This window comes from Mustela nigripes, chromosome 4, assembly GCF_022355385.1.
Source record: "Mustela nigripes isolate SB6536 chromosome 4, MUSNIG.SB6536, whole genome shotgun sequence".
Taxonomy (NCBI): domain Eukaryota; kingdom Metazoa; phylum Chordata; class Mammalia; order Carnivora; family Mustelidae; genus Mustela; species Mustela nigripes.
Window position 1 is genome coordinate 133194955 of NC_081560.1, and position 21245 is coordinate 133216199.

General features: G+C 35.8%; 2 protein-coding genes across 3 annotated transcripts in view; both read right to left on the reverse strand.

Annotated features, from left to right (window-relative positions):
• CTNNA3 (catenin alpha 3) overlaps positions 1 to 21245 on the reverse strand; it is a 1804468-nt gene that overhangs the window by 607490 nt on the left and 1175733 nt on the right. The gene's annotated exons all lie outside the window — the stretch shown is intronic.
• Positions 20258 to 20666, reverse strand: LOC132015213 (ribosomal biogenesis factor-like). Its single transcript, XM_059395822.1, has one exon. It carries the CDS (start codon positions 20618 to 20620, stop codon positions 20318 to 20320), a length of 303 nt encoding a protein of 100 aa, XP_059251805.1. The 5' UTR covers positions 20621 to 20666; the 3' UTR covers positions 20258 to 20317.

The window sequence follows — 21245 nt, forward strand, 5'->3', positions numbered from 1 at the left end:
TAAAAAATGTTGCATCATTTTCTGCAGGCCTTCGTGGTTTGTGATGAGAAATCCAGTGTCATTTGAACTGTTTTTCCTTTGTATGTAATGTGATGTTTCTCTCTGTCTGCTTTACTATTTTTTTTTCTTTGTCTTTAGTTTTCAGAAGTTTGGACTATAATGTGATTTGGTGTGGGTTCTCTGAGCTTGTAACGTTCAAGGTTTTACTAGCTTCTTGTATTTGTAAGTTTGTGGGGCTTTGGCCAAATTTGGGAAGTTTTCATTTAGTGTTTTTTTTTTCCCCTTCATTTAATTTAATTTAATTAATTTATTTATTTTTTAAAGATTTTATTTATTTATTTGACAGAGAGAGAGAGAGATCACAAGTAGGCAGAGCATCAGGCAGAGAGAGAGGGAGAAGCAGGCTCACTGCTGAGCAGAGAGCACGAAGCGGGGCTCTATCCCAGGATCTTGAGATCATGACCTGAGCCAAAGGTAGAGGCTTAATCCACTGAGCCACCTAGGCACCCTTATTTTATTTTATTTTATTTTATTTTATTTTATTTTATTTTATTTTATTTTTTAGTGTTCCAGCATTCATTGTTTATGCACCACACCCAGTGATCCATGCAATACATGCCCTCCACAATACCCACCACCAGACTCACCCAACCTGTCCCCCCAACCGCTAAATCCCTCAAGTTTGTTTCTCAGAGTCCACAGTCTCTCCTGGTTTGTCTCCCCCTCTGATTTCCCCCATCTCACTTCTCTCCATCTCCCAGTGTCCTCTGTATTATTCCTTACGCTCCGCAAGTAAGTGAAACCATATGATTTAAGCTCTATTTTTAATTTCTTAAGGAATCTCCACGCTGTTTTCCAAAGTGGCTGCACCAACTTGCATTCCCACCCACATTGTAAGAGGGTTCCCCTTTCTCCACATTCTCTCCAACATTTGTTGTTTACTATATTATTAATTTTGGCCATTCTGACTGGTGTAAGGTGGTATCTCAATGTGGTTTTTGATTTGAATCTCACTAATGGCCAATGATGATGAACATTTTTTCATGTGTCTATTAGCCATTTGTATGTCTTCTTTGGAGAAGTGTCTGTTCATGTCTTCTGCCCATTTTCTGATGTGATCACATTTTTTATGTGATTATCTGTTTTGTGTCTATTGAGCTTGAGGAGTTCTTTTAGTGTTTCTTTAAATTATTTTTTTAAAGATTTTATTTATTTGGGGACACCTGGGTGTCTCAGTGGATTAAGCCTCTGCCTTCAGCTCCAGGTCATGATTCTAGAGTCCTGGGATCGAGCCCTGCATGGGGGGGGGGGGGGGTCTCTGCTCAGCAGGGAGCCTGCTTCCTCCTCTCTCTACCTGCCTCTCTGCCTACTTGTGATCTGTGTCTGTCAAATAAATAAATAAATAAAATATTTTGTACCCCTGGGGATAAAAATATATGTTTATAAAAAATAAAAAATTAAAAAAAAAAAAGAGGAGAGAGATTTTATTTATTTAAAAAAAAAAAGAGAGAGTGAAGGGTAAGGGACAAAGGGGAGGGAAAGGGAGAAAATCTCAAGCAGACTAGGTGCTTAGCAGGGAGCCTCAGGATCCTGAGATTATGGCTGAGCCACCAAGACACAAAAGCTTAACTGACTGTGCCACCCAGGTGTCCCCAAATGATTTTTTAAGCCCTGCCCTTTTTCTCCTTTCCTAGAGCTCCAAAGACACAAATGTTAGATCCTTTGTCAAAGTCAATCTCACATGTTCTTAAGACTGTGTCTGTGTGAGTTCATCTGCGTGTATGTGTGTGTGTGTGAGTGTGTGTGTGTGTTCAGTCTATTTACTCCCATTGTTCAGGTTGAATGATTTCATTTTTCATTCAAAGTTTTATCTTTCAGTTGACTGATTCGTTTCCCTGTCTCCTCCATTCTGCTGTTGAGCCCATCTACTAAGTTTCATTCTGTTTTTTTTTTTTAAGTTCAGTTTTTGTATTTTTCAGTTCTGATACTTCTATTTATTCTTTATCTCTTTTCTTTGCTTAGACTTTCTACTTTTTCATTTGTTCAAGGGTATTTGTGATTATTCTTCTATCTTTGTACATCTTCTATCATCCCAGTGCTGATTCATTGAGTATGTTTTTCATTCAGTTTGAGATCTTCCTGGTTCATGGTATGACAAGTGATTTTTGAATGAAACCTACATATTTTTATTGTTATGTTATGAGATGGGATTGTATTCATCAAAATTTCTGTTTTAGCTGGTGTTTTCTAAAACTGCTATGGCAAGGGAAGGGGGCACCACTATCTCATTACTGTCAGGTACAAACTGTTACCTGAATATATAAGTCTAGGTTCCTTACTCAGTTTCCAGTGATACCCAAAGAGGGATTCCTTGTTACTGCTAAACAAGAGTGGGAGCTCTCTCATATAGTCCTCCATGGAAACCTCCCTGGCTGGGAGGGGCAGGAGTGTCTTGTTACTGCTTTCCACATGGGCCTCCACTAATATCATGGGGAGAGATATACCTCATTAAAGTTAGATGATAGTGAAAGTCATGATTCTTTAGTACTTCTCTATTAACACCCTGCTAGGAAGAAGAGGGATACCTCATTATTAGTGGGTAGAGATTTTCCACATGGTCTCAACTGACAACATGGCAGTGAGGGGGAGAGGTAAGGGGGACTTCATTACTACCAGGTGGGGAGGAAATCCTAGCTCCCTTCTCAATCCTTTCTGACACAACCCTGACATAAGGGTTGGTATACTTTCTAACAGCCTGGTGTTTGTGGAAACCTAGGCTCCCCATTGGCCTTTGTTGGTGTGGGTGGAATAAGGCCACCATTTACTTTGTTTGTTTGTTTGTTTGTTTTTTAAAGCTGGAGTAAATTGGGTTTTGTCTAAAAGTATTCTGCCTTGTTTGGGCTGTCCCTTTCTTAGGTCTTTGGCAAAACAAACAAAAAATTATTTTATTGCAATTTGTATATTCATGTCCGTCTATTACTATTGGTGTTTCTGGGTTGTTGGCTTCTTTGGCCCTGAGTATATGTTATTTGAGATAAAAAGAAAACCTAGAGATTATCATGCTATTCCTTTGGACTCATGGTCCTTAGCCAGTCTGTTTTCTATTCTCCACTTTTCAGAGTCTTCTTACATTTGCTTTTTATATAATGTTTAGAATGTATAGTTACACAGAATGTAAACAATGAAAATATATCCACTCCCTCTTTCCTGGAACAGAGCTACTCTAGCTGGATGATTCTGATGAATTACTTCAATTTCTATTCTACAACTTCTTGATTATCAGTGAAGATACCACTATAGGCTCTGACAGTACTTGGTCAGTAAACATTAGCAGATTTTAAATTTTATTCTGATCTGTTATCAGGGAAAAAAATTAAAGTAATGGAAAAGAGAAACCTTCAAAGTCATGGCTTTTTTATGAATCTCTTTCTTAGCACATGGAGCCTGTAATTAGTTCCTATCTGTGAACTACATTTTCCCTCTAGTTTTCATTGTTTCATTCAGCAAACATGTGTTGGGAGCCATGTGAAGAGTCCTAATAATAGCAGTCTTCCCATAAACCTTGTCTGGGTCATACTTTGCCTCTTTTCTTCTGTCTACTGCACTCTGGGTCTTCATCTATGTTATATATCAACTTATTATAAGTCTTCTTTAATAAGCTATAGGTTTCTTGAGTGCAGAGACCTTGAATTTGTGGTATCATTCCCAAACATATCATCATATACAGAATGATTTCAACAAATTTTTGCCATATGGATGAATAAAAAGACAGAGACTGAGAGAAACTCTTCTTTTAAGCTAACTAGCAAAATCCATAGGCCAGATTCGTCTTGCTAATGTAACTCCCAAGCATCTGCAACTTAGCATGCTTCCCTATTGCATTAATCGGGGGCAGGCTGATATTGAGTATGCATTTAAAGATTATTCAGTTAGCATATTGATCTTTTTCATTTATCTTATTAACCTATTAGTCCATTCATAATCCACAAATCAGACATCCCAAAAGAGGAAGAATATGAGCATTTGGGGATGGGGAAAAAGAAGAGAAAATTCTTTAGTATCAAATAGTATGGGTATGAATCTTGGATAATCCATGGCACAAAACTGGAGCTTTACTTTTAAGGATAAACAAGGCAAAGCTATGTTACAAGTGTACCTACTTAGTTACAAGGATTAAGGTGGGAGTTCAGTAAAAAAAAATACCTTTGTGTGAAGTAAATTGTATCAATTAAGTTGCTTTTGGTTGCAAGTAGAAATTCAAGTCAAATGGATTAACAACTAAATAAATTTCTTAGGTCATTTAGCACATGTAACTGAAATGATTCCAGTTGTGAGTGGATTTCAAGTGAAGACTGATCAGGCATTTCAACAATGTCACTTAAATTTTGTTTTTTTGTTTGTTTGTTTTGTTTTGTTTTTGCCCTGATTTCCACTGTGTTTTTGGAATTTTGCTTTGTATCTAAGTTGGTTTTCTCTATGGTTTTAGGGAGGCTGTTGGTAGTTCTTAGGTTTATTAAGTATCATAGATCACATCACATTCAGAGACAGAGGGGAAGGGAGGAAGGAAAAGAAGGAGGGGAGGGGAGGAAGGTAGAGAGGGGATGGGGGAGGGGAGGGAAAGAGGAGAGGGCAGGGAATTCCCTTGGCTACCTAATAACATTCTTCTATTTCACTTTGAAAATGTCAATATACATCACATGCTCAATAGGGAATTGTGGTTTGAGTCATTTAGTAGCCCCACCTCCCAATAGAAGTGAGGAAAGGGGTGGAAAGGATGTGGGAGAAAACTCAAAATACTTTCTACATCAACATTTTCTGTTTTAGAATAAATACCCAGTGGTGGTTCCATATATCATTGTAAACTAACATTAGCAGAGACTTCTCCCTAGGGTAGGAAACTAGCATACTTTGTAACTGGATTTAATCACTCAATGATGAAAGCAGAGATTCCTTTTTACTATTTTCAAGAGTAGATATGCACTTTTAATTAAGAAATAGTATACAAATTAAGATGTGTTAATATTAACAGAAATAATGGCAGCTGTTTAATCTATTCTAAAACAGATGGCTTAACATACTTTGACTCATCATTTGTTTCCATTGTTTTTGTATTTAGATGAGAACATTTGGAGGAAAAATAGTCTTAATCAGATTAAAAGAGGAACCATCTCACATGTTTCATTGGGAATGAAGCAAGTGGGTTTAGTGTGTTATAATACATGAATTGCTTTTGTAATTTCCATAAATGTTTCCCTAACTTTCTCCTCACCTTCTCTCTCTTTTTAACACAAAGGTAGAACCAAATGAATTACTTACTTCTTAAGGTATGCAAAAGATACTGAAAGGTACAGTAATTTTGAAGAAAACAATACTGAGTAGTTATAAAATATATTTAAATAATATTTAAGGTTGTGAACTATGATTCAAGAATCAGTCAAATTACATTCAAATAAAGATATTTATGTGTTTACAATGTTATACGGTATGAATTTTTACTATTTTAAACACTTCCTGAAAATACAGAATGTAAGACCTTGAGGGAATCTTAGATATTTAGTTCAAATTCACCCACTTACAAAGGAAGAATTAGAGAACCCAAGAGTTTAAGGTTCATGTGACTTGCTTAAAGCCACATAGTTAATCAGTGTAGAAGACTAAAATGCCCATTTCCGTACTGGAAGCCCCACTGCTCTTTCTACTTTTGACATACATTTTGACATACATGAAATACAGAATGCAAGACAGCTAGATATCAACAAAAGATATGTTACATATCTCATTTTGAGAAAAAAAAAGAAATCTAGATTATTCTACCTTTTATTAAGTGTATGTCTAAAGCCATATCCATCTATCCAGATGCAAAACTACTGATTATCATTATTTTAAAACAAAATAAAACAAAATAAAAACAAAGCAAAACAGTGAATAAGCAAAATGTATAGAAATGAGGAAAACGAATCAGAAAGCGAGTCATATTTGATTCAGTGCATCCAGTTTCATGTATTAAAATTGCTACTATAGGGGCGCCTGGGTGTCTCAGTCAGCTAGGCATTTGCCTTTGGCTCAGGTCATGATCCCAGGGTCCTGAGATCAAGCCCTGCATTGGGTTCCCTGCTCAGTTGTAAGCCTGCTTCTCCCTTTTCCACTTCCCCTGCTTGTGTTTCCTCTCTGTCAAATAAATAAATAAAATCTTTAACAAAAAATTGCTACAGCATTTATTTTTTTAACAGGGTCATGTAACATATGGAGATAATTCTAAAATTAGGTATAGGTTTTCCTTCTAACAAGGGAGAAAAAAACAGTATTAAGGAATAGTAATTATAAAAGCCATAAAAATATATCATTAATTGATGGATCTGATTAACATAGAAAGGTAGAAAAATGGTTTATATATGTACAGATATGAAAAGGGATGACATTGGTAATATATTTGAAGCACTTAAGTTGTGTTATGTAAACTAGAAACACAAGACTTAGTTCTGCATGCACAGTACAATTTAATACAGCTCATAACTGAATGGGAGTGATTTTAAATGAGAATTATTTTTCTATTTTTTCTTTAAAAAATATTTTATTTGTTTATTCATCAGAGAGAGAGTGCACAAGCAGGGGGAAGGGTAGGTAGAGGGAGAAGCAGGGTCCCCGCTGAGCAAGGATCCTGATGCAGGACCCTGGGATCATGACTTGAACCAAAAGCAGACCCTTAACTTATGGAGCTACCCAGGCATTCCTCTCTTTTCTTAGTAAGAAAATCAAAACAAGAGTTTTGCCCCATTTTGCTGACAGTGGTTTCCACAATATGACTGCTGCTCAGATAGGAGAGAACAGAACTTCATCTATATCATTTTAAGTACTTAAGTTGTCTCCTAGAGATGTTTATAATCACCCTTGCAAAAGACAGCAGTCTCAGCAGGTTGGAAAATTACCAATTGGTCAAGAAATGTTTATCAAAACCCAGTTATTTGTTCAGAACAGTACTGAGTGGGATATAAAACATAACCCCCCCCCCCCAACTGGGGACTTTCTATAGAAAGAGGGATGTTGGAGAATAATATCAAAGCATTTAGATAGAAGAATAATTGTTTTAATTATTAAATATGGTCTATCAGGGCAATCACATATCAGAAGGAGGAGAGATCATTTTGGATTAGAGCAGCCTGAAGGCAAATGAAAAATAATAAAATCCCAGAATCTTTAAAGATGAAAAATACTTTCCTTGATTATGTTCAATGATAACTTGTTTATTTCTTGAGGGTGCCCACCCCACTGTTGAACTGTTCTGGCTCTAGCAAAGTTTCTCTTTACACTGAACTGAAATATACCCCTCTCTAATTTCCATCCATTTGCCTATCTTCAGCTTTCAGCTGCTCCAGTCCTTCCATGTGGCAGGATTTCAATGCAAGTAATAATATTACCACTCAATATTCTGTCCTTATCCTGTCAACTATGATAAAGATACCATCCTGGTATTTGTCATTTGATGCTGTATAATTTGTCAAAATTCTCTTAATATAATATCCAAAAAATGACACAATACTCCAAATAAGTACTGGCTAGTGAGAATACACAGGGAAAATTCTTGTCCTTCATCTGGATATTATATTTCTACAATGCAAAATAATAGTATGTTAGTTTTATTTGTACCTTTATCACCATATCAGCTCTCATTGAGCTTTAGGGAGTTTTATTTGACCTCTCCTATTAACTGCAGTCAAGTAAATTCTGCAAGAACTTATAAATATGAAGGATCTATTTAATTCGAATATAGATTTTATAATCATTGCTGTTAAATATGTCTTGTTGATTTCTGACTCATTCTTCTAGCTTGGTAAGATATGGTGACTCATGACTCGATCATTCATAACATGAGCCTTTTCTCCCAGATTTATGTTAACCATAGATTTAATAAATCAGATTTCTGGGGTTTTCAAGGAACCCATACAATCAAACCCCTTCACAGAGCTTCTGTGAGAATACAAATAATATAATGTAAGGAAAATTTTTATTATAGCATTTAGAAAATAGATGTTCAATAAATGTTAGATCTTTTCCTTTCTTTAAAATAATTATTTCAAAAGGCAATAAACAGGTACAGAACTTCCTTCAGGATAAAATTGATGTAACTAAAGCCCTTTGTGTTAACCTGCTGCAATTTTCCCTAATTACACTAACATTCAGTCTCCATTTTTCTGTCTGGGACACAGACAAAGACCTTGTCAAATACATATTGATAAAATATACCATTGAGTTAGAATGTGTGGGATAGAGTGAATATGGACCATCAATAGGGATGGAATGAAATAGTTGCAAGTTAGGTCTCCACAGGGTTATGAACAAAAGCCTAGTCATAGGAACAGAAAATGTCGATTCAAAAGATGAAGAGATGGATACATATTGTGAGGGAGGTAAGTACCTGGTAATTAAGGATGGGTTTAAAACATGAAAGGGAAACTGGAATTGATATAGCAGCCATTGGATAACCTTATGCCTGAGTTAGGAAGAGAGATGAGGGAAAAACCAGAGTCTTGACAAGGTAATTATTAGATACATAAAAGAAGACTGTCAAGGGGAGAAGCTATGACAATAACGGAGGCCAGAAGTAATGAACATCTAGATTAAAGTAATGGCAATGATAATAGAATGGACATCAGGACTTATAAATTCACTGCTTAGAGGAGATAAAGATAAATTTAAATTTTTAAAAAATTAATTAATTTATTTATTTGACAGAGATCACAAGTAAACAGAGAGGCAGGCAGAGAGAGAGGAGGAAGCAGGCTCCCCACAAAGCAGAGAGCCCGATGCGGGGCTCGATCCCAGGACCCTGGGATCATGACCTGAGCCGAAGGCAGAGGCTTTAACCCACTGAGCCACCCAGGTGCCCCGATAAAGATAAATTTAAAGAGAATTTTGAAGTACACTTATAAAGTATGTAAGGGAAAGGGGAGAACATTTGAGAATTATGACAGAAGCAAACAAATTTAGTTCTGTTAACTCTCAAAATACGGTCCCCAAACCAATGGCATCAGCACCAACTGAGAAGTTGTTTAAAAAAAAAAAAAAAATTCACAGGGTACCTGGAGGTTCAGTTGGTTGGGCTTCCAACCCTTTGGTTTCCACTCAGATTGTGATCTTATGGGTCATGGGATTGAACCCCACATTGGAATCCAAGCTCAAGATTCTCTCTCTGACCCTCCTCCCATGCGCTCTCTCTCTTTCACTTTCTCTAAAATAAAAAATAAATCTTTAAAAAAAAAAAAAGAAATTCATAGGCTCTACCCTAGACCTACTGAATTTATCAGTAGTGATAATAAACCAGTAAAGGCTGGGAGGGGATGGACCCTGATTTGTAGGATGGGGGGGAGGGTTCTGATTTCTCTGTAATATATACTCCCACCATGGCTAATTTCAAGCTACTGGTACATGCAGCTGGTAAGAGATACACATAATAACTCTCCAGACCCTGCCGTAGGTCCCAGGTCCATCTGTAACATGCATCAAATCATCTGAAAGACATGTCACTACACAGATGGGCCACAGTTACCAGGGTTTCTAACCTAGTAGGTCTAAGGTGGAACCTAAATATTTTTATTTCTAGTAAGTTTCAACATGGTACTGACACTGATGGTCCGAGGACCACACTATGAGAATCACAGTTTTAGGTTCCTTGAGCCACCTTATTCAGAAATTTAATTAACATACAGAAACTCTAATTACTAAAGTCTTATTTAATCAAATTTTGTCTATTACATATGGCCAAAATCCAAAGAATGGGTTTTGGTATTCATCTTCCCACTTGAATCTCAAGCAGCAACTGTGGAAGGTTAAACACTTACTTCTTGAAACACCAATTCTCTAGTTTTCCACTCTCCCACAGTATACTGGTTTTCCTCTTGCTCCTCTGGAGATTTTTTTCTCAGTTGCTTTTCATGGGTTTCTCCTTGTCTGCCATTAGCTGAATGGAGCCATTAGCCATTAGCTGGAGTGTCCCATGATTCTTTCTAGCTTTCCTCTTCTGAGGGTTGAATTCTCCTTCTACGATACATCATCCCATCCACTGATTTTAAACATGATTTATGTTGACAGTTCCCAATTCTCCTGTCTAAACCTCCTCTCTGAACTTCACATTGGATATTTCTTCTCCACCTGATAGTTATACTTTTCTTATACTTAATATTGCTTAAATAGAACTCACCCCCCTGCTATGACATCTCAGCAAATCTTTCCCAGTTCAGTAAAGGCACCACAGCTCACTTTGATATTTAAACCTTAGCTCCCCAAATCTATCCCTTGATTGTGTTCTTTTCTCACCTCCAGCATCCAGTAAACCCTACGACCATGATTTCCAAAACATTTTTAATGTTTTAAGTTTTGCTATCCCTACAATCACCACCATAGGTTGAGTCGTTATTATTCTTTCTTAGATAACTGTAACAACCTCCTAATTCGTGACTTCTTCCACTCTTGCTTCCCTGTAATCCATGTGCCCTACATCAGCCACTAATCTAATAAAATTCCTACACCAGTACTGCATTACTTCCATAGCTTGGCCCTACATGGTCTAGTCCCTGACCTCTCCTCCCCCAACCCTACACCTCTTCACTCAAAACAGGTAGAGTTCATTCACATCTGAAGGCTTTTGTACTTGTTTCTTCCTCCTGGAAAGCTCTTCCTCCAGGATTTTACATAACTCCATCTTGCTATAAAACTATCAAATGTCACCTCTGCAAAAGGTATTTTTTTTGTCCCTAATCCCTTCCTATCTCATAACTTCTCTGATTTTCCTCAAAGTGCAGCATGCAGCATTGGGGGTTAGAAAACCAGACTTCTCAGTCTTGAATCTTAACGTCCCAGCTTCTCTCCCTGAGGTGGCAAGTTACATGAACTGTGGGGATTTATTTATTTAGTTATTTACTTATGGATTTCAGTTTCCTGATCTTTAAAAATGTATAAATAGTACCTGTCATTTAGGTTTATCAGTATAAATAGTATCTGTCATTTAGGTTTATCATGAGGATTAAATGAGCTAATATATAAAAAGTATTTAGAAGCAGTCTAACATATGTAAGAGTTACATAAGTAACCATAAATAATTAACCATAAGTTAACATAAGTTAAAATATAAAAAATATTTAAAAATAAGTTAAAATACAAAACAAGATATACAAATATCTCCTTTATGTATTTGTTTTCACATCGATTATCCCCAGCTCTCATATAAATGAAAGCTCCAAAAGGACAGGCACTTTGAGTATTATGTTCGCTACAGTATCCTCAATGCCTATCAAAGAAGCTGGTACTCAAGAAACATTTGTGAACTGAATGAATCTTCTGTTTGGTAGTGTAACTCTCCCCCAAAACCAGTACCCAGGGACCTACATACAATGAAGTTAAAACCCCTGCCTCCTGATGAGATCTTTCTGGTAACTATTTATTTATGGAAACTCTTATTTAGAAAGCCTACCAACAACTACAACATGTGATCTCACCTCAGTCATACTTTTGTTCATAATGGCTTTCAAGTATTTGTCTCTGCATTTCATGATTTATTTAAAAAAAAATCTTACAAAAATGAAAATCATAATAATTATGTTTTGGCATTTGACAGTGTACTGAGCACAGAGAAATAAGGGTTTCACTAGGAAGAGGGCTGTCATCTCTTTATTAACTTATCAGCAAAGCTTGGCTAATAGGCACTTTCCTCCCAGGTCATAGATGTATTTGCTTAAGAGCATAACCATGAATTCTTCCTGGAATGCTGACAGGCAGTTTTGTACTCACAATCTGTGATAAGTCCCTTAGATTTTTGACTCATTTCCCCTGGGAGGTCTTGCATTACAATCTGCTTTTCAAATTGAGGGCCCCTACTCTCAGATTGGTATCAAAGCTCTCTAGAGACCAAAGCCTCTTTTCTTAAAATGGTTCACCTCACTATTATATTATCCATAAAATATCTCTTTCTATACAATACTGCTTGCAAGGAGCACCTGAGTGTCTCAGTTGGTTAAGAGTCTAACCCTTGATTTCAGTTTAGGTCAGATCTCAGGGTGGTGAGATTAAACCCCTGGTAGGATTCACACTCAGCAGGGTATCTGCTTGAGGTTCTCTCTGGCTCCTTCTATCCCACCTCTCTTTATCCCACCAAAAAATAAATAAATCTAAAAAATATATATATTGCTTGGCAAATGAAATGATATTTTTGGCAGACAATGAGAGTTGTTGAGCAGGGAAAGTTTAAAAGAATTCTAAATAGAAATAAAATATTCTACTAAGAACTAGCTACAGGTGGTTTCATTTCCTTCTTTTTTTTTTTTTTCCTAGTGAGAAGGGGTAACCTCACAGTATTATAAAATAAGTGTGAAGGCCTTAAAGCACCATTTTCCAATTTGCCACAGTTTCTTCCAGATTTATGCCTATTAAAGTAACTTCTCTGGCTTCCTCTTTCTATCAGCATAATTTAAATATCTTCATCATAATCACCAAAAATATTCAACAGCATTTATAGGTGAGGGAAAATAGGTCTACAATTTTTGCCTATGTACCTAGGAATGGAGCTAAAGACTTTGGGAAATATTATTCAATCACTCATTTGCCAGAGTAAAAAAAAATAATAATTTGAAATGACCCTACATAACAGGCATGCATATAAAGTCAGTATGGATACAGAAATAAGTAATGATAAAAAAATGGAAAAAAAAAAGAAGCAAATTTTACAAACACCAAAGCTAAGATAATTATCAATATTAAATCTTAAATTTACTCCAAATTCAATTGTAGTAGATAACTAAAGATAAGTACATGAAATTATGTAAGTTTATTACCTGGTAAAAGATCCAGTATTCTGAAGAGTATGTTTTGTTTTGTTTTGTTTTGTTTTATGACAATAAATTCCTTTAAATATATTCCTTTAAAATAAGTATATTGCTGTGGATCCTATGCAAGGTATTTTTAATATATGAGTATTTTTTAAGAAAATAAGGATATGTGGATTCTATACATCATTAATTAAGGGCTGTTACATTAAATTATTATCAAAATATTACTTGATAGTTGGGGCACCTGGGTGGCTCAGTGGGTTAAAGCCTCTGCCTTCAGCTCAGGTCATGAGCCCAGGGTCCTGGGATCGAGCCCCGCATGGGGCTCTCTGCTCAGAAGGGAGCCTGCTTCCTCCTCTCTCTTTCTCTGCCTCTGCCTACTTGTGATCTCTGTCTGTGAAATAAATAATAAAATCTTTAAAAAAAATTACTTGATGGGATTGGGAGGGAGACAAACCATAAGTGACTCTTAATCTCACAAAACAAACTGAGGGTTGCCGGGGGGAGGGGGTTTGGGAGAAGGGGGTGGGATTATGGAAAAAAAAAAAAAATTAAATTCCCCTTGTTACTTTTTCCCTTTTTTCATGTATCTACCAGAAAATTAAAAATTACATGTTGTTTGCATTAAAAAATAAATAAATAAATAAATAAATAAATAATTACTTGATAGAGTTACTTAATATTCTCTCTTCTCTCTTTGCTTTCTGAGTTCCTTTATTTCATTTTGTTGCTCTCACACCTAATCATACTTCCACCAGTGTCTTTCTTTATTGAATTCTTTGAACATGAGGATTCATCCTTCCTCTTGAGAACTTAAGAAAAAAAATTATCAGAATTCATCATATAATGGAGTGATGTTGCCTGTATAGATTGGAACAGATTAGAATAATGAAATCGGTCTACCATGTAAAAGATTAGGTAGCAATTTCTATCTTTTGTTTTCTTCCTCCATTTTTGAAAAGACAAGACTAAGAATTCTTATGTCTGTTACAAGATGTAAAAGAATCCTACATACTAGAAAATATCTTTGTTGCTTTTGTATCTATAGGATTATGAATGTTTTGAAGCTGTTTCATTTCTTTGCTTTCTTGTAATACTTTCAAAAATTTTGACTCAGAGATTCTATTCTCCATGTTGTTTTTCTTAATCAATTATTGCTTATTTATTAGTGTGTAGATGCCTTTTCCTAAATAAACACATTTGACATGTAAAAAGAAAAGAAAATATGTAGCTTAAAAGAATTCAATATTTTTTAGACAAATTGTTCTTTCTAGCATCATTTACATATGGGTTTCAAGGAACACAAGAGTGCTATAATATCCTAAATATATGGTTTTGTATCCATCTACTTATCCATAGAAAGAATCCTTTTATTTTTAGGCAAAAATTTGACTATTAAATATTTGAAAATATTATAAAAATATTATACTAAGAAGAAATAATTAACATATAGATCCACCATTTTTTGTTCATCCTGTGAAGTAGACAATAATGTCAACTGAGTGATTCTAGAGGGCAAGAATTATATTCCAATGTTTTCTCCTAGTTTTCTGTATGATTTATAAAACCCACTCAACCTCTCTGGGATCAAACCTTGCTAAATGTTTTGTTTAAAACAAATGCAAATTCTGTTTTAATAACAAAGTGATACATAAATATCAAATAATACTGCTATTTTTTGTGAAGGAGCCAAGGCCCAGAATTCTGAAATAGTTAAGTCCCAGGGACGTGAGGGTCAAAATGCATTAGAGAATGAATGCCAGAAAGAAAGGCTCCTGGGAAATTTTCTTTATCACCTTTTTTATAGCAAGGAGAAATACAGAGAAAAACAAACAAACAAAAAAGCCTGTGTCCTTCAGAGGATTATACAAATATGAATAAATAAAGCTGTGACTATTGAAATAATTCCTCCAAAATCAAGAAAAATATTAGTATCCAAATCCTAAAAAAATTATATTTTGGTTTCTTAACCTTGGGCAACTCATTTAACATCTCTGAATTTCCTCTTATATATATAAAAATAGTCTAGATGCACCTGGGTGGCTCAGTTGGTTAAACATCTGACTCTTGACCTCAACTTGGGTCTTTATCTCAGGGTTGTGAGTTCAAACCTGGAGGAAAGAAAAGAAGAAAAAAAAGAAAAGGAAAGGAAAGGAAAAAGAAAAAAGAAAGAGAGAAGAAGGAAGGAAGGAAGGAATCTAATAATTCTTGCGTCACAAGACTGTTGCAAGAATTAAATATAACCCCAGTAAAGCACAGGCCATATCACAGATGCAGGAGAGATAGCCATTTCTTCCTCAACGGACTTTGTTACCAAGTACATACATGTACCCTGCACAGAAGGTGTGACATGCAGATGTTCAGAAGTAGATTCAGAACTTGAATGCTGCTTTCAAAGAACAGGGATGGTGGGGAGGAGTATGTTATTTTGTGAGGTACTTAAGTTATATGTTTTCTTACACTAGGAAAACAGTATAATTTTGTTGTGCCATGAGTAAAATGATGCTATTTCCAAAAGAGTAGGGCAAACCGGAGATTAGGTTTATTTTTAAAACTATAAACTATGCAATGTCATATTGATATATCGCTACTTACTAGAAGCAACATTTGACTCTCATAAATTCTCCAGCCTGGCTCATTCTATCTCATGGAGCAATGATCTTACAGCTTCTGGATCTCAACATAGTCCTGTTTCACTCCCTGGATCTGATTTCTTCAGCACACTGCCTTTTATACTGAGCATATGTGTTTTTTTGTTTGTTTGTTTGTTTGTTTTGTTTTGATAATGGTATGTCTGCTGAAGTTTTTTCTTTTCTTTTTTTTTTTTAAGATTTTATTTATTTATTTGTCAGAGAGAGAGTGAGTGAGAGCGAGCACAGGCAGACAGAGTGGAAGGAAGAGTCAGAGGGAGAAGCAGGCTCCCTGCGGAGCAAGGAGCCCGATGTGGGACTCGATCCCAGGACGCTGGGATCATGACCTGAGCCGAAGGCAGCTGCTTAACCAACTGAGCCACCCAGGCGTCCCTCTGCTGAAGTTTTTTCTAATTCTCCTTATCCCATTCTCCTCAGGTAACCCAAAATGACACAGTATTTTATTTTATTGAACAGTCAGCAAAGGCAGCTTCAGAACAAAAAACTATAAAATTAAAAAACAATACTTGCTGGTCTACATATATATTTTTTATTCACACTTATTCTTAAATCTCTTCCAATGCTCTTTTAAAATTGATTTCCCCAGGCCATTGTCCTACCAAGTCTATATTCCAAGAGACTGGGCATCCACTGCCAGTCCCAAGTTTCTAGTTCAGTGTGGATATGGAAATGGAACATTTTCCCCTTGAAGAGAATGCAGAAAACCCTTCTGAAACTAAGCTGGAATATAGGGGTGTGCAGAAATATCATTCACAGCACATACTATGAAAGCTCACAGCTTTTAGTTATAGAACTATAATTTGGAGTCTCAGTCATAGCATGAGAATGGGATAAACGATGCTTAGATTTATATAAGGTGCTTTAGTCAGTGAAGTTGTTATGATAGGTTATAGAAGTTTTCAGGATATCTGGCTATAGGCAATTCTCATTTAACCCTCAAGGCAAGTTCTTGAGAGGAACAGGCATAGATATTCTCCATTTGGTTAAATATCTTGGCACTGATAGATATTTCATTTTAGACTCACATTTAAAAGTAGTGTGACCACCCAGTATTTTCAGCACTAATATTACCTACTGAATTGCATAGTGATATCCAAAGTTCTAAATTTATATTTTTAAATCTATGTATTTAAGATTTGTGTGTTAATCACCTGCAAATTCAGAACATTTTATTACTTATCAAAAATCTGTGATAGCTCTTGTTAATATTTAGCTCCTTGAGCTTGACCTAACTGAATAAAAAATATTCTTTAGACAAAACTGTTAAATTGCTTAAAAACGTAGTATACAGCATAGATTCTGGAGATGAAAAGAATTATTGAAAAATAACTGGTAGTAAAGGTATTGGTAGATTCTGTGATAAAAATCTGTGTAGTGGGAGTCTCTAGTGTTTTTCTTTTCTACAATTAAACTTACTTTTAATTCACTGGAGAAATAAAATCTTTCCTTTTCCATGATGCCCCCAAAACCTCTTTTGTTAAGATCACAATGATTTCCCAATTTCTAACTGCACCTGAAACCTGCCAATTAATCCCACTGGACATCTCAGGAGCACAGTATTGCTGTCCACCATGTTGGTATTTTCTGCTTGAAAGACTTTCACTAAGCTACACATTTCCTGCCTTTCTTCCTACTTTGATGATTTTTCTTTCTCAGGTTCATCCTCTTCTCTCCTAGATGTATTTTCTTAAGGTTCTACTTTTGACCCTTTAATTTTCTCTTGCTCTTTAGCAATCTAGCTTTACATGAAACCGTTCCACCTGTCATCTCTATATGCATGGCCATTACATTTGGCTAATATATCTCAACTTCTTGAATGTGTTTGTTATAATCTTAACTTTATGTTGAGACTAACTTAAATATATTTATTTTTTAAGATTTTATTTATTTATTCATGAGAGACAGAGAGAGAGAAAAAGAGAGAGAGAAAGGCAGAGGCATTGGGGGAAGCAGGCTCCCTGCTGAGCAAGGAGCCCAATGTGGGACTCGATCCTAGGACCCTAGGATCATGACCTGAGCCAAAGGCCGACACTTAACCATCTGAGCCACCCAGGCACCTGAGACTAACTTAAATATATTTAAAGCATTACCTAAATATTTTGGTAGTGCTTTAAATATATTAATTCAGTCCTAATGTGACTCCTCTTTCTTTGTATTTCCAATTTCTCCTAAAAACAAAAAACAAAAACAACAACAACAAAACAAACAAACAACAACAACAAAAACAACAACTATGATCTTCCCAGGTGCCAGGCTAAATAAACCCTCAAATTTATCCTCTTTTGCCTTCATCATTACCATAATCTCATGTTGTTTTCAATTCCTGGTCAATTTATATAGTCTACTCACAACTTGTCCTATCTTGCAAATTTTTATTCTTGTGCCCTTTATTCAAATTCTGACTTTTTACATAGTACTCTATAATTTTTTCACTGGTCCTGACTATCGCATTTTCCATTCAGTTGACACAGTTTCCAGATTATTTCCCAGGAAGCACAGCTGTGATAATGTCACTCTTCTACTCAAAACCTATAATGACTTGTTATCCTCTACTAAATTCCAAATCTAAATTCCTTTACTTGGCAGTAAGGGCTAAGGCCTATATTTCAATTGTGTATAGAACATCTTCCTTTTCCACAGCTCATGGTTTCCCACTTGTTCTCACATGGGGCAGTATCCCCTAGGAGGAACTTGGAAATGCATGGAGGCATTTTCTGTTATCACAGAGACTGAGCTGGGAGGTGGTGGTTATGTATTTAGTGCCCTAGATTCTGAATTTTCTGGCAGGCAGATCCCCACCGTTGTGTCTCACACAACAAAGAATTATTCCACCCAAAATGTCAAGAGCTTTCCTGTTAAGAAACAATGTAGCTTACACAGATTTAGTTACTCATTTTTAAAATTTTTGTTATATGCTTTTCCATCTCCTTTACCTAGAATGCCCTTTTAATATTTTCCCAAATGTCTAAATCTTGCTTATCCTTTAAATCCTATAGAATATGTCACCTTTATGAGACCCCTCCCTGAATCCCCTAACTGACATGAGTCTTTAACTCCCACAGCATTTCAAAACATTCCTCTCTAATATCATTTCCCTTTTTACCTGGGTGATGCATTGTCCCTTCTCATTGGAAACAATGTAAACAAAGCTCCATCTTTGTTTTCCTCCATGACTAGAACATTGTCTGGGCTGGCACAGGTAATTTATGCTCATATGCTTACTATCACAGCACATACCATAAGTGTAAATGAGGACTCCAGCATAGTCTTTGTGATTTAATTCAGAAATTCTTGCCTCAACCTGCATACTAAATTACACTTAGCTCTGTCTACTTATTTCAAATCATTATCTAATTTGTGACCAACCTCACCTCCCCACTTGAATTTAATGTCTATGACTTGTCTTCCACAACTTTGTCCCTTCTTCTAGAGCACAACACCTCAAATTTTCTTAGATACAGCCCCTTCTCAATGAACTCAGAACTTATTCCTCATGCTTGCTCCACTGGGTATCCCATGAATCCCTGATTCCCACCCCGGCTCACCATAGATTCATGGGTTTTCCAAGTAGGTCGTCAGCGAGTATTTATTGAATGAAGGTATTCTTGGAGTGAGTGGAAGGGAGTGGCTGATTGCATAATTGGGACAGGAGGCAAAACAATGATAGTACAATAACACAGAGCTTAATTTACAGCTTGGAAAGTAACTATGTTCATAGCTGCATTCAATCACAGTCTCCCCAAATAAATACCATGGCATCACCAGGAAGAGACTGATCCTAGGCTTCCAATCTGAAATCACCCTAGAGAGTTTGAGAATCAATTATTCAATCATAATCAGCTTCTTCAAAAAAAAAAAATGATTACTTAATTTTAGCCTTTATAGTCTTATATGACTCCTGGTTTCCAAAATATTAAGAGTTTTTCATTGTTGTTATTGTTGTTTTGTTTTCTTTGCCATTCTCTTAAGAAAAAAGAAATAAATTAGGCATAATTGTAAAAAGCCTGTCACAACACTCATAGGTATACTCTGGGATTCTTAAAGAATATGATTATTTCAAATTGACTATTTGAATCCTATATTGTTTAGTTGCAAACAAAACACCCATCATCATTATCATCTATAGAAAATGAAAGAAAACATATCTGCTTCCCCAGAGCATGATTCTGAGAAAATTAAGTGCTTTCAATTCATAGATATGACAGCTTCTTGATCACAAAAACAAACAGAATCCCATACAAATTACAATATGTTTTTCATTTGGAAAGAGATAGCCTGATACCCTTACTGAATACAGTAACACATCATAACTTAATCAGAACAAGCTGCTATGATAACAAAACAATCCTGTCTATGCAAGGGGAGATAATGCCAGTAACTTCACATGATTTGTAGTTCAAAGAGTTAGTGTCATATGGGTAACTTTTATGACTTTGGTTTGAAACTGGGAGTTTCTATACCTCCCAGAGAACAGGAATGGATGAGGAATAGTGCTGGCTTTCAGCATCCACCCCCCTGTGGCTACAACACAAAGTAAGTTCACGTGGATAGAAAAATTCACTTCATAAATATGTACGGAGTACCTGTGATGTGTCAGGCACTATTTTTAGGCTACATCAGTGGACCCCAAATTCCCACCTTCACGGAGGTTATATTTTTCCATGTTTAAATATGAATACAGGTGATGTCCACTGCATACCCTTCCCAAGGTACTTTGCTCTTTCTATACTTCACAAACTTCTATGTCTGGGGCAAACTTGACTTTTGTCTCTACATTTTTTTTTTAAATAAAACTGTATAAAACATTTAATTTATTGGTCTTTTTGGGGTATTTGATGTATCTCCAGTGTATTACAACTGAGCCATTAATCTTGTCGCTTCATCAACATTAAGTGGTTCGTTTTCATGACACTGCTGAGGAATCAGCTGTTTCTGCAAAGGTTCAAGGGAAAGGCCTTTTGAGAAATGTGCAAGTTCCTTTTGTATATCTACAAAAGCTTTATTCACTCTGGTAACTTTTTCATTATTCACAATGTTTATCTTCTTAAGGTTAGTGGTAACTGGTTTTGCTTTGTTTTTAGACTTAAAGTTTTTTTGGCTGGCTATATGAAATACATTCCTGGACTTCTGCCCTCTTAGTTTGTTCTTAGCCATTGTCTTCAATATCCTCGTGCGACAACTCACGCTCCGGGTGACGCCATCTACCTTGTATCTACTTTTTAACACACTCAATATACAACCCTTTTAGAAAGTAATTATTGATTTACAATAGGTAACTTGTAAAAACATATCCCCAGCACATCACTGAAAATAAACGAGATGCCTTTACAAGCTGTTTTAGCTCTGTCAAGTCATCATATAATATAGCATTCAATGATAAAGATAAACAGAAGATATAACAAAGCTATATTAGATATTGATTCAAACATGACAGTCATTAGAAAACATAACTTGATTTTGGAAAATCTAAGCACTTGTGTGAGTCTGCTTAGTTGAGTATAATTGTATTCACTACAGGGAAAATATCCTAGATTTTCACCATTCTTTTTTTTATTAAAGAATCTTACTGACAAAACAAACAAACAAAAACACAAAAAAAGCACTTGTGACTTCTAATACCTCTACCACCCCAATAATAAAATTCTATTTCTAACATATTTGACAAGACACAGCCTATTTGGCTTTTAGTTAAATACTTCTTTGGGATCAAGGTGATGCTGGCCTCATAAAATGAGTTTGGAAGTTTTCCTTCCATTTCTATTTTTTGGAACAGTTTCAG